Consider the following 14690-nt stretch of genomic DNA (forward strand, 5'->3'; position numbering starts at 1 on the left):
AAGAAACAGGACCACCATACAAGTCAGCCCCAAATCACTATTGCCCAATGTTCACCAGAACCATCAAAACTAAATCAAGGGTGTTCTGGGTCTAATTCTTTACATCAGGAGCAGAGATCAAGGGTCATCACTTTCTACTTAAAATGAGTTGGCAGTCTGCAAACCTGGCAGCCCTATTCATTCCCCTGCGTTCAGATGACATAGTAAGAAAGCACACAGAGACAGTGCTTTCGGACATGCCGCTTGTGTGTAAAAGAGCTAACATCGGTATGCTCTCCCTTTCCTTCCACCTACCCTTCAGCAACAGACAACGAATAATGTAGAAAGTTAGGCAGAACTTGCATAGGATTCTACTTAAGGCAAGAAGAGCCTACTGGATCAACCAATGGCCATTCTCACAGTGACCAGCTAGATGCCTGTGGGAAACCTGCAAGCAGGACCCCAGCACTAGAGAATTTCCCCCTCTTGCGGTTTCCAGCAGCCGGTATTCAGAAGCATTGCTTCCCGTGACTGTGGAGGCAGAGTATAGCCATCTTGGCTGGTTAATGGCAAAAAAAGGAGGCGGAATACCTTGCCGGAAGGGCTCTGCAGTCTCGGTGCTGAAGGTGGGGAGATCCAGTACAACGGGACCAGGAGCAGAAGGCGCAATGCCAGGCCCAAGGTCAGCACTGTACATGAGGTCAGCAGCGATGCCAGGCAGGTCAGGCAGATAGGAAGGCACATCTATCTCGGGCACCTGCCCTAGATCGGGCACGTAGAAGTAATTTTCAGCCACCTGGAATATACACAAAAAGTGAGACTATTAGTTGTGGTTAACACACACACACACACACACAAGCAGGACAACCAGGAGGAACATGGGGAGAAACGGCAACCAGACCCTCCCTCTTCTCAGTACCTGGAAAAATATGGTATGATAAACTGGCATTTCTTTTTTTTTAATGTACATGCAACTGGCCCTTGCCGGTTTCTTGGCAAGCTCACGGTGACCCTTCTTTCTCTGAAATCAAATGTGAGGTAGTTAAGGGCTAACAACAGGCCTCTCAGAAAGGTGTGGGGAGACAATGGATCTCTTTCAGAGGACACCCTCATCCCCAACACTTGGAGCCTAGCCCTGGGAAGACGGGCAATTTGGAATCTCTTCACCTGCACCAAAAAATACCACCTCCCCCTCTGTGAACCTCCCCAGACCCCGAGATAAGTCCTCTGAGGTCCTTCTCTGCATGCCACATCTGAGGGAGGTGTGGAGAGTCATGACAGAATGGGATGTCTCTCCAGCAACATCCTGCAACTTATGGCATGCTTTCCCTAGAAAGCTCTGCCTGGCACCAACCTGGTCATTTCAGCACCAGGCAAATGCATTTTTGCATTCCTGGGCAGCATCAGTGATAACAACAGTACTGTTAAATCTGTTTTTAATAATGTTTGTGTGGTTCAATCACAACAATATTATTCTACTGTGGTTATAAATTGCTTTGGGAACGCACACATTTAAGAAACCTAAACCTTCCCTGGCTCCTCAACCTCACACCCCAGAATGTCTCACCTGCTGATCCAGCTGTCCTCTCTTGGTAATGGAGAGCGGGGCATCAAAGAGCTTCTCTTCTGTCTCTGTCGCCAGAGCCACATGGGTCTTGGTTACTGCTCCAGCCAGAGGATCAAGGAAAACATACTTCTTGTAACTGGCCACAAAGAAGGAAGGGGGGGGGGGAATCACATTAGTCCATCTCAACCAGAGCACAGCAGACTCACGCAGCCAGGACTGTGGGGCCAGACTAAAAGGAAAATAAGTTCCTGCTCCAATTATCAGGATTTCACCTTCTTGCAGACTCCACACAGAGCCAAGAAATGCTGCCACAAGCCTGAACCTGCACAGATCTCCCTCAAAACAACACAACAGCAGCGGTTCTACCTCCGATTTATTGTGGGAGAACTAACAAAATTGATTTGAAAAATTTAAAAAAGAATTTCAAAAACAGTAACCTTGAAGGGTCAGACAACAGCAACTCCCAAGTCAGAGGAAGATTTGAAACATCTGTATCTTCACTTCCTTAAATTTTGTTCATGCTCTCTAGCCAGATCATCACTGTTCCCATTTTGCTGATGAAAAACCAAGGTTAAAAGATTCTACCTTGCCCAAGGAAGCCGCAGCAGAGACAAACATCTAAAACCCTGCTCACATTTAATTCACTGGGCCACAAAATTGCATAAAATTGCACCAGCTAGGGCTCAAGGCAAGGACAAGTATTCTTCCACAGGCATAGAGCAGGAACTGAGATGTGAGGTTACCATAAAGGGGAACTTGAAAGAGCAGGGACACATCTATCAACCTGTTGACATTTCTTCTCTCCTGCTCAAACCTCCCCCTCCCCCTTCATTTCTTACTTTTTATACTGTTGTCCAGGGCAAATCCACTGCCCCAAGAACACATCTCTTTCGAATGCACACACAGCTGATGCTAAAGAAAAAAAGGGGGGGGGGAGGGAACAAGTAGGTGGTGGGTGGGAAGGAAGGAGGGAGGAGATTCCGCATAATTGGAAAAGGCTGGGAAGAAAACCAGGCTTCAGATGGGTGGGTTTCACAGGGAGAAACAGGGCTAAGAGGGATTCTCAGGTGTGGCTGCTTCAGAAATAAAACAAGTTCAGCAGGTGTGATGCAGCTCTGCCTTGCCCTAGCCTGTTTCCTTTAAGACAGCCACACTCTCCAGTCCTCCACTATGTCCATTAGAAAAGTCACAGCTCCTCCTGAGAAGCTGGCCGTCTACAAGGAAAGCTGGACCACTTGGGCAGGAATCAACACTGAAGCTGCCCAATCTCTGAATTTCCAGAAAGGTGTCGTCTGCACCTTCCTGGCTCTGTGTAGCCTCTCTGATTGGCTACCCTGGAGTCACATGTCAATCAGGAGCCCATCCAGGCTAAGAGCCCTTACAAATAAAATGCTGCCAACAATCCTGCAACCAGCTGCAGGGACTGCCAGCTTCAGATATTACAGTGTGCTGGGTTTGTTTGCCTAGTTTAGAATGAATTAGTCCAGTTCAGTGTTTTATTATCCTTTGGATTGTGCACACTCTCTGTTTCTCCCCCTTCTCTCCACTTTTTAAAAATGCACCTCTTAAATAAACTGCTTAATTGGATTTCTGGGCTGTACTACTTACTGGGCACACTCAGGTGTTGACTGTCCCTCATGTTGCTTGGACTATGTCAGCTAAAAAAGGCAAGCTACTGGTTTAACGTGTGTAGGAGATCAGAAGGGGTGACAGGCCAAAGGGACCAGGCAGGAGGCTTTGAATTTGGCTGGCAGTCTCCTGACTCCCAAGAAGACCACTGTAAGGCCGTGAGAATCCTTCATCCCTTGCCGTGAGTGAGTCGTGGCAAGAAAAGAAAAAAGGAGGGGAGGTTCATCTGTTGGTGGTGAGCTACCGTATGGGGTTGGGGCTGCAGGAGGGTGTCACCGTCCTTCACAGCAGGTCTTTCAGTCCACTTGGGACTAGCAAAAAGCATCAATTAGCAGGCAACACTTACAGGTTCTCTGTGGTATTGAAGAGCAGCAGAGAACTCAGCGAACTAATATTCCCAGGGAGGCTCCCGAGACCTTCTTCCGCATCGTCTTCCTGATGGACTTTTGCAGTGACACAAACTGGGAAGTACTTCAGTTTCTCCTGCAAAACAGAAGCAATGCAGCTGTCAACAACGTGGGCGAGGCGGCGGGTTCTTTGCCCATTTCCCAGGAAATGGGGTGCCATCTCTGTCTCTCGAGCGCATTGCACTGCTTGCCACACTTTCTGTTGGGCTGAGAGGGGTGGGTGGGTCAAACAGGATTGCTCCTTCCCTGTGCACTCTGGGGTTGCCTTTGAAAGAGACTCCAGCCCAGGGAACCCCCTGTGCAGCCCCCGCCAAGGTGGGAGGTCAGGTTTTCACCCACCCACTGCAACTCTGTCCTCCAAATATAGCACTGCATTCCCCCCTCCCACAAATGCATAGGAATGATTACAGCCAAGTACTTAGATGGAAGAAAGGAAGAAGAAGACGTTTCCTCTAACACTTCACAGGTAAAAAAATCAAGACACGCAAGCTGGCCTCCTATCGGAGTTCACCATCTCACCTATTCCAAATGCTGCCTGACATGTCTTCTTTGACTCTGCAGTAGCCTCCCCTGCTCTCTTCCCAAAGCCAAATGGGTGATTTGGAGGTGGGGGGAGGTTAAAGATATAGGGGGTTTGGTTGGTTAAAGGCATGGGTAGGTCAGGGTCTTGTGATCAGCATGGAAGACTGTGACCTGGAAACCCAAAAGACGGTTTGCCCCTGCATAGATCTGTTAGATAGCTCAGAACATTTGGGGAATTTTGCCCATGGCACTGCAGCCTTCAGAGTATCACAGGGTGGTGACCCTCAAAATATTCATTTTCCCCCATTGCTCCTGCACTGTGGAATGCTCTTCCCTTTGCTGTACGTTGAGCAGCACAAATCAGGTGCTTCAGATGTCTTGTAAAGACATACCTTTTTGCCCAGGCTCTGTGAGACCCATAAGACTGGGCCCTGTTACTACTGAATTCCTGCTTCATCCGTTTTCATAATGCCATTGAACTTGTTTTTATGTTGTATTTCTGTTTTATGGTACTGCTTTATTGGAAATATAGCTATATCTCCTCAATAAAACTCTCTCTCTCTCTTTGTGTGTGTGTGTACACATACATACCTAGTAGTGCAGCAATAAAACTGCTAGTGCATTTGCAAAAAGCTAAGCAGGGTTCCATATGGTTTCAAATTGGATTGGGTTGGACTAGATGACCCTCGGGGTCTCTTCTAACTCTATGATGCTATGATATATGGTACACATACACACACACTTTTGAGTAAGAGAGAGAGAGAGACTCTGTAGATAAACTGAAATACACTGAGAAATGAACATCTTAACATGTTCCAAGGTAAAAGGAAAGGACGAACTGTTATTGGGGAAGGGGTCAATAAACTTCAGAAATAAAACCTTCCCTCTGAGCATTAATATTCATGCATCAACATTTAATTTTTAAGCACCACAGAGTGCGGATGCCTTTGCTAGCAGCATTCCCTGTCCTCGCTTAGTCCTGGAGCAGCGAGTGGTTGCAAAAGCCTCCCTTTGATAAATTTCAATTAGCACTGCATGCCTGCCACTCTGTCTGATGGGTCTCGCTTCGCATCTCTCATGACGGTGTAGCTTCGCTCTCGCCTCCCCGCTACAGCATAGGTGTGATGGGTTCAGCAAGTATTCAAATATCAAATGGAGAATTATACTCCACTGCGGTGCTAGCTCTACAGAGGTCTTCCCAACTCATACTTTCCGGATTTTTAAACTGGAGCCTTGCACATGGGAAGCGAAACAGACTAGATTGCCCACCCAGCCCAAAGCAGCAGTGGCTCACTAAAATTCTTGGCAGAGATCTTTCCCCACCATCTGCTAACTAATACTCTTAACTCAGTGGTGGGGAGTGTTGTTTTCATTTGTTTCATAAAAATACATGAGAGTTTAATGGCTATCTTCGTGAGGACTAGCTACATGCTTCCAGATATGCCTGCTATGTGTTCTTTAGAGAGAAGCACACAGCTTATTTTAATCAGCCTCCCTTTGAAAAATGTCACTGGCAGACTCCAGCTGACTAGCGAGGGCCAGAGGGGAGCAGCTGGGAGCAGCCCTGCCTTTGGGTGGGCTAACAAGCTCTCCGCACACTTCCCATGACTTCCAAGCCCAGTCTGAAATATTCATGTCACTTTTTACTGTGACAGACTCTGCTTCCATTAAACTGCAGGAAAGTTTAAGGCGCTGAATAATTCAAAGGCAGCTTTATTTTTGGGTTCTCTAGGAAGGAGGAAAGAAAGAGTGCGCCCAGAAGCAGTTTATAGTTGATCTCTGGTCTGGAAAAAAGAAGAAGAAGAGTTTTCCCATCTGGTCCAGGTCCCAGAACTGCATGTTAGCCACGTCCGAGGAAGGCAGCATCACATGCTGGCATTCCTCTTGAGGATAAGAACGTTTCCCTGGCTAAAATAAGACCTGTAAAATGATTGGTGAGCTCTATTGCTTGCAACTCTTGGGTACTTAACTGGCTGATTCTCCGCAGCCAACAAGGGAATCCCAGAGGGAATCCTAAGAGCCGGAGGAACTGCCAGTTGCATTATAAAACTTACTTGCTAAAAGGAAAAATACTCCAGGTTTGTGGGCACAGACTCTGGTTCAGTAGCTCCAATGTTCTAGCGAGGGCACAACACTCTGAAATGGAGCTCCTTGTGAACAGGAAGCTCACGTTATGGAGAACACCTTAAGAACTATCCAAAGAACTTCCTAGGCATAAGAGTTTGAAAACCTCCAGACCAGAGCCTGGGAGAAGTAGACAATTACCAAGGGAACTGAGAGCTTCTTTCCTCTCTTCTTCCTTAGCCTGTCCATGTGGGCCCCAAAACAACTCAGAAAGCAGTTTGTCCCCCACCTCTGGGTGACACAATCAGTAGGGGACACGGATGCATGCATGTGCATGCACGCACACACACACACACTTGCCACCCTGATTTGGTACCCTGATGCAGCAACAGGGGTAGAGAACCCCCCGGTTCTCTGCCATACTTCTGATTCCCTAGGGTTCTCCTAATGCTATTCCTGCCGCCCCAAATAAGGCTTTCATCCACACATCCCAGCCATTCAAAATCCAAACCCAAGAGGAGTCCCATCCCTGCAGATACAGGATGCTGGCAAGCTGTCTGCCTTACCTGCAGAGTTTTCTCATCTAATACTCTGTGCTTGCTCTGAATCTTGCGCCTTGGTCGTTTCTGTGCATCCAGGTCCTCAGCACCGGCAAAAATAGAGGAGTACTCTTGCAGCCGCTCGGGAGCAGGGTATTTGGAACTGGAGAACACCTGGGAGGACAAACGCAAAGGGAGAAATAGAACCCGAACAGGAAAAGGGCATGTTGCCTGGACACATTCAATGTGGCGATGGAAAGTGAGCACACATGGGATCAGTCTGTTAATGCAAAATTAGGACTCAAATGGCATTTGGGTGCCTTCAATTCCTAGCTTTCAATTCCTTACCAGTGCAATAAACCTACAAGTCATGCTGAGGCACTCTGAGATATGAAATATACTTGCAAAGAAATCACTCCCCCTTTTTGACTCATTTTAAAATGGCTTTTTACTGAGAATTAGAGTACAGTCTCCACTGAGGGGGAAAAGCTCCATTAATTAGTTCATCTTGCCACCTGTGGGTGTCTGGTGCCAAGGTCACTATGCGCAGGAATTAACTGAGCAGCTGCATGGTCAACCTGAACGTACAGCCTCCAGCGATAGAGGGGAGATGCCCCAAGACCCTGATTGGCTAAGCAAAATCTACCCTTCTCTATATGCAGAGTGCTTTGTATTAAAATGGTCTCCAACTTTGGTCTGATGGCCCTGGCTCAAAGAAGGGTTGTGAATTGCAACCTCTATGCAGGCCTGGGTGTTGCCTGCTGCCTCAGTGGGGCCCATGACTTTAAAGGTTGGTATTAGGGTGAGAGAAGCTGGCTTTGTTATTTCCTCCTCTGCACTCGAATTCCTGAATGCATTTTTGAACCATTAGCCTTTTCTTAAAGGTAAAGGGACCCCTGACCATTAGGTCCAGTCGCGAACGACTCTGGGGCTGCGGCGCTCATCTCGCTTTATTAGCTGGCGCACAGCTTCTGGGTCATGTGGCCAGCATGACTAAGCCGCTTTTGGAGAACCAGAGCAGCGCACGGAAACACCATTTACCTTCCCGCCAGAGCGGTACCTGTTTATCTACTTGCACTTTGATGTGCTTTCGAACTGCTAGGTTGGCAGGAGCAGGGACCGAGCAACGGGAGCTCACCCCATCATGGGGATTCAAACTGCTGACCTTCTGATCGGCAAGCCCAAGAGGCTCAGTGGTTTAGACCACAGCGCCACCCGTGTCCTTAGCCTTTTCTTAGTTGTCTTTTATTGGCAGTGGGTTTTATGCTTATACCCTCCTGAATAAAGTATTGCACTTATCCTGATGTGGCTCTAAATCTGGTACCTGGGTGCTTGGTGTTATGCTGTTGAGTAACTATGGGCTTGGGGCTCAAAGGACAGCGATTGGCCTGTCTTTTGCCTCTGAGAATCCCATGGATGTCCAGAAAGAGCCTGAGTTTCCCTTGGCTCAGGCTGGGGGACTAACAGGTGGCAGCAGGTACTACCTGGCAGGGTTGGTTTTTACCCTGGTCATTCAGCATCCCTCTTCCAAGGAACTCCTGAGTAGGTGGGGATATCTAAGGGCACCCTTTACAACAATGCACTTAGTGGACTCAAAATCATAGGCATAATATGAGAATGGAGCACTTGCAATGTAACTAGCGAGACCCCTTGTGGGTCAATGTGATTCCAGACTGGGGAAATCAGTTTAAGCCCTGTCTCAGCTAACAGTTCCCCAGTGACTGTGGGCGAGCCCTCATCTCTGACTTCTAATGCTCAAACTCAGCCATTTGCCAATGAATGAAAGATAGAAATACTGCAAGGCACTTTATGCACTGGGGGAGGAGGAGAAATGCGGCTGAAATAATAAGAGAAGAGGACTTTGGAATATTGGAAAGCAGGGGCATCTATTGAGGAACATCCTTTGGGCTCAGTAATGCTCTAGGATTTAATAGGAGAAACTGAATTGGGGAGATTAAAGGCAATAGAATTCCACCCACACTCCTCCAAAAAGAGAAGAGAGGCTTGCTGCAGATGAGCTTAGAGCTGTGCAGTGCTTCAGCATAAGAGCTCTGAAAAATTCCAAACACCTCGAATTTGTGGTTGTAATAATGCCCTGCATTTTTCTGCCAGTGAAAACTTCCTCTTCCTCCGACCCAAATCAAAGGATAACTAAAGTCCATAAAGGGGACACTGTGTTACATATAGGGCCCCAACTCCCAGCAGCCTCAACTGGCAAGGGCGATGGTCAGGGATGACGAGAGCTGAGGTCCACCAATATTTGGAGGGCATCACATTGGCTTTCCTTGCACGGGGAATGTATTTGGACCATCAGGTCAGGGAAAACATTTCTTCCAGTACAGAGGCCAAGAGCAGGGGGCGAAATCTGGACTGGGCAACTGCAAGAATCCACCAACACCAGATTCTCATATTTAATAAGTTGGACCCTTTAGTCAAATCAGTGTGAGGGATTTCAGAAGAGTAGCCATAGCAGACATGCGGTACCTTGATAGCTTTCTTGCTGCCCTTTATCTTCTCGATTTTGGCTTGAGCAAGAGTGACTCTCTCATCAATAGCCCGCAGCTGTGTCCGGCTAGCCTCCACTTGCTGGGAAATCCTAAGAAAGAATCCAACGTTCAGACGAAATACTCAACTGTTAAGCCAACAAACCACTTAACTGCTCAGCCACCTACACTTTTCCGACTTTTCCTGTGGCCTCTGAAACCAGCTATTCTTGCTATTTCTGCATTTGTCTGCAGCAGGGGCGGGAAACATTCTACAGGCTGAGGGCCGCATTCCTTTCTGGGCAGCCTTTGGAGGGCCACATGCCAGTGGTGGGTGAGGTCAGAGACAAAAGTGGGCAGACCAACTAATGCAAATTTTACCTTTATACACACATTCACACACCTCTCTCTGGAAAAACAAGAGGCATTATCAGAGTTCAAGCTGGGCAAAGGCCCTTTGAGTGTGAAATTGGGCTAGTGAAGGATGTGGCCTGCAGAGAGTTCCAAGGGCCACACAGAGAGGGCTGGAGGGCCGTATTGGAGTCCTAGGTCTGAGGTTCCCCATCCCTGTGCTACCGTCAGTTTGCGTCTGCCAAACATTTTAGCTTTCTTGGATCTCAATGTGGTTGTTTACACTGTCCTCTATAAACCACCTCCAAGATTTGGCAGTGCTGAGTGACCAGGCGAACACTTTGCTTGTGTTAGATGACAGAAGGATTGAGCAAGCGACAGGGTTGAGGCTCTGACAGTGCTTGGTTTTGTTTTGATGGGAAAATATTAGAATCCAGCTCTGCTGGAGTGGCAATGTAGTGGGCAGGCCAAATAACTAACATTGCTTCATTTTGCACCTGCCTTTACTCCCTCCCCCCATTAAGAAACCTACCCCTCCCACTCAAATTTAATCCTTCCGAGCTTTTCACCAGTGCCAGCAAAATCTCCGCCCGAGGCACATACAAGTGCTCAAACTGCATATAAGATCCCCAAGTCAATAATCCAATTGTTGCTGACTAAGGGAGGTGTACAAAGTGATTGTTACTGCAGCCTTGCTAGGGCAGCAAATTCACAACACATCTGTAGAGAACCTAAAAATAAAACCAAGAAACTGAGGGATACACACTGTTACTTCTGCACTGCATCCTAGAGTAGGCTCTATACTTACAGGTGTGACTATGAACAAGAAATTTTTATTTATTTCAACCATAGTTTGGAACTTTCCCTCCTATTTACTGTCATTGAGTATTTGTAATATTTCATAAAATATTGAAACAACAACAAGAACACTTTGATTTCGAAAGCTGCCTCACAGTGAACAATGGCACCTCCAATAACTTCCACTTGAAAAGGAAAAAAACTGCACAGCTGAGCATGCCAGCATCATTTTACCTTTTCATTTTCGAATGAATATGTGCCTTATTCCAAGTCAGACTAGCAGCCCGCCCACCCAAGTTCTATCTACTCTGAATGGAATAGGCTCTCTGTGGCCTTCGGGTCTGATATCTTAAGATCCCTAAACTCAAAACCCAAAGGACTAAACCTGGGATCTTAAATATGCAAAGCACATGCCTTTAAGCCTTTCACATTTTAACTCCTGGGGTAGCTCAATTGGTAGAGCAATGAGACTCATAATCTCAGGGTTGCAGGTTCAAGCCCTGTGCTGGGCAATAGATTCCTGAATTGCAGGATTTCTTCACTGCAGGGGGTTGGACTAAATGACCCCCAGGATTCCTTACAACTCTACCACTCTGTGATTCTATTATTCTTCCTTTCTGTCCTCTTCCCACATGATACTGATATTGTTGCAAGGGTTCTCAATCCACAAAGGAAGCATGTCAACACTGAGAGCACCGGGGCAATGAGTTGTGACTAACTGAAGCTCCATGGGGTTCAAACAGGAATTAAGGATGAAGACAGAGAACATTTTAATAATTGAGAAGTCACCACATCATGCATGTGACCACTTGGTAAGCTGGTCACTGGTATTGCCTTCCTCTTCATGCTCCTTAAATTTCTGATCAGATACAGAAGCTTGCCAAGGTTTCCTTCCCAAGTTGCAAGCCAATGCAGATGAAGATGACTTACTTCCCAAGTGGTTACAGGGAATCACAACCACAGTGTAACAGGATGGCAAAAATTACTTGGCAAACAGTCATCTGCATGCACCCCAATTGTAGTTGGGCTGTGATCCGCCATGCATTTTATATTCACCTTATACTATATTTAGGGCTTCCTTGACTTAACCAGCTGGAATGCCGTGTTATGTCTCCTCTCTAAGTACAGCCTGAAGTTCTGCTATGAAAAATCAAGGATTCCTTTCAGGTGAGTCTTAAGGACACGTTTAGAAACAGAGAGCGGCAGAGGTCCTTTCTTTAAGAGGCAGATAAAGGTGTGAGTCCAACCTACAGTTCAAACAAACCAACATCTGCCCCTTTTCTCTGAATTGCAAAAGCACTAGAATATAAATCTGTTCAAGGCAGAAGGACAGAGATAGTGTGGTGATGGGGGGAGCACCGATAAGGGTCTCAGATGGCCAGGACTCTGTAGCAGAATGGTAAACAGCAGGCAGCAGCAAACCAGGGGAAACCCACAAACAAGACCTGAGCAAAAGAGCACATTTCCCTCCTGTGGTTTCCAGCAACGGGTATTCAGAAGCATTACTGCCTCCAATTGTGAAGCCATTGCTCTGCAAGGAATCTGTCCAGATCTTTGGCAAGAGGGTGATCTCACCCTCCCCAGCTAGCCCACTGGGTGGGGAAGGAAGGAAGGAAGGAAGGAAGGAAGGAAGGAAGGCGGGCTCCCCACCCCCCATGCTCGGCTCTGGTCCCCTTTCAATTTAACCCTGAGGGAATGCAACCTTTAACAAGAAGAGATTCCTCGTCCCTGGTTTGATTATTAGAGTATCAACCTAGGACTGGGGAGACCTGGGTCCAAATCCCGACTCAGCCATGAAGCTCACTGGATGACTTCAGGTCAGTCACCATCTCACAGTCAAATGCAAGGATAGGGAATGTGAGGTTCTCTAGATGTTGTTGGACTACAGCTCCCATCATCCCTGACCGCTGGCTATGTTAGCTGAGGCTGACGGGAGCTGGGAGTCCCAACAGGTTCCCCAGTCCCGGCCTAAGAGTTGCTATGAAGGCAAAATATGGAACAGGAAGACAAAAGTGTATGCCACCCTGAGCTCCTTATACAATCATAAAGTTGGAAGGGAGCTTGAGGATCATCTAGTCCAACTCCCTACAATGCAGGGATATGCAGCTGTTCCATATGGGCATCGAACCAGCAACCTTGGCATTAAGACTTTGAAAAATTATCCATGTTCAGCTTCCATGGACCGCTGAATACCAGCAGGTAAATAGCAGGGCATGCCCTTGTTGCTGGCATGCCCTTGTTATCTGGTCCTTCAGAATCACCCAGTTAGCCACTGTTGAAATCAGGATGCTAAGGCTTGATCAGAGTAGTCAACACGGTGGCCTATGGTTGATATGGACTACATCTCTCAGGATGTATCCATTGACCATCCTGTCTAGAGCTGATAGAGGTTAGTTTACAACATCTGCAGGGCAAAACATTGGCTACCCTTGGACTTAAATGGACACTGGATTTGTCTGTTTGGCCTCTTCATAAGCTCCCTATTCTAACCTGTATACAGATGACCAGTGCATTTCCAGAATCTCCATGCTTTGCGGCAACTTTGTCAATCCATACTCATAATGCATAACTTTGTTCATTGGTGATCTTCACAACTATGCAGTGCCTTTTGTCTGATGGGATAAGGCACCAATGCTCTGGTAGCAGCTGTTGCCCCTGAATTTGATGCATGCAGTGATGGAAGAGGGGCCTGAATAAGATAGAGAGGCCATATTAGGAGTTAAAGAGAGTGAACTCCAGCTCCAGTGTGGTTTATAAGGTCTTGGATTCACAGGGCAATACAGGGCTAGGGATGGCTCAGAAATGAAGGTCAGTGTTCGCAATTAATATGTGCCAAACTGCTCGATAAACAAGAGACCAGCCGGCACTAACTGCCTGAGGCAGATAAGTCATCGAAGGGTCATTTGTAATCAGTAGCTGGGTCCTAGGCAGGCACAAATCGACTAACAATAACTCACTCCAATAAAGAGAGGGCCCCCGAAAGAATGGGAGGAGGTTAGGCAATTACAGCTGAGCACCAGAAACGTCAAGGAAAGCTGCGAAGTAGACCTTCCCAGAATACCAAGCAACTCCAATTTCATGTCTCAAGTAGAAAAGTAAATGATCAGTCAAGGAGAAAGAACATTACAGAACGAAATGAGAAATGAACAGCACAAGAGGATAAAACAGCTCAAGTATTAAATGACTGTCCCCCTAAGACCTACTGCATATGTATAGGATAGAGCAGTAAAAGAGAGGGGGGGGGGCAGGCGAAGGGAAAGGTGGTCTGTACAGCTGCCAGCCTTGGGTGCTGAAACCGTACAGTCGCCAGCAGGAATGCCCTGTGGTTTTGCAGGTTGGCAGACGCCAAGCATAGGAGCTCCTGAAGCCCATCTTTCGTACATGCAAAATGGCAGATTAAGGGTGAGCACAAGGCTGAATTCCAGACAGAAACTATTGTGTACACACAGACCCCCCGACCTCACAGGTTTGGGTGGCAACAGTAAAAAGGGGGAATTGAAGTATAGACTCAGCACTGCGGTGGGCAGAGAGGTGTGTGTGTGTGTGTGTGTGTGAGTTCAAGAGTGTGGGGCAGCCACAGCACTACTGGGGTGCAGGGCCAAGAATGAATTTTCATTTCGTTTCATTTCACTTTTAATTTGTATGCCGCCCTTCAATATTGCTATGCACATGGCGACTTACAGCATCAAAATATACCACAAAGAACACACAGCTTATAATAATCTGATCCAATACAAAAGGTAATAATAAAACTTAACTTCAAAATGAAACGACTTATATCAAATAAAGTAATATTTAATAACCTATTGGAATATAATAGTACGCTATAAAATTAACTCTCAAAACATCAGCAAATGGTAATTAGAAATTCACTCTTAATAATTACAATACTTACTAAACTATGAATAATAAAAATAACTGCAAGTCCCAATGCATAAAATACCACAATATATACAAAACCACATGGAGGATGGAGCCAGCTTGCTTTCTCCTGCTCCAGAGGGCAGGACTCTGGAAAGGAGATTCTGACTAAACAACAGAAAGAACTTTCTGGTGGTAAAATCTGTTTGACAGTGGAATGGACTTCTTCAGAAGTTGCAGGACTCTCCTTCATTGGAAGTTTTTAAGCAGAGGTTGGATGGCCATCTGCCATGGATGCTTCAGCTGTGATTCCTGCAGTGCAGGGGGTCAGACTAGACGACCTTTGGGTGTCCCTTCCCAACTCTAAAATTCTACGATTCTCTCTCCTTCAAGCATGGTACCAGCTTAGACAACTGCTGTTCCTGTGTGGAGGGGCAGAGGGAGGCCGGCAATGGCCTTCCAGAGCCAGGAGAGAGTTGGAGACAGCCGT

At 46.8% G+C, this 14690-nt stretch overlaps 1 protein-coding gene across 3 annotated transcripts in view; it reads right to left on the reverse strand.

Moving 5' to 3' along the window:
- WASHC1 (WASH complex subunit 1) overlaps nucleotides 1-14690 on the reverse strand; it is a 57161-nt gene that overhangs the window by 4871 nt on the left and 37600 nt on the right. For all 3 annotated transcript variants that reach the window (XM_083401527.1, XM_083401525.1, XM_083401526.1), the window contains exons 3-7: nucleotides 9192-9303; nucleotides 6735-6881; nucleotides 3522-3658; nucleotides 1547-1682; nucleotides 571-775 (exon numbers count right to left, since the gene is read on the reverse strand). In XM_083401527.1, coding sequence (XP_083257653.1) covers nucleotides 571-775; nucleotides 1547-1682; nucleotides 3522-3658; nucleotides 6735-6881; nucleotides 9192-9303 — 737 coding nt within the window. The remainder of the gene's footprint in view (nucleotides 1-570; nucleotides 776-1546; nucleotides 1683-3521; nucleotides 3659-6734; nucleotides 6882-9191; nucleotides 9304-14690) is intronic.

This window comes from Podarcis tiliguerta, assembly GCF_965153285.1.
Source record: "Podarcis tiliguerta genome assembly, chromosome: 10".
Lineage (NCBI taxonomy): Eukaryota > Metazoa > Chordata > Lepidosauria > Squamata > Lacertidae > Podarcis > Podarcis tiliguerta.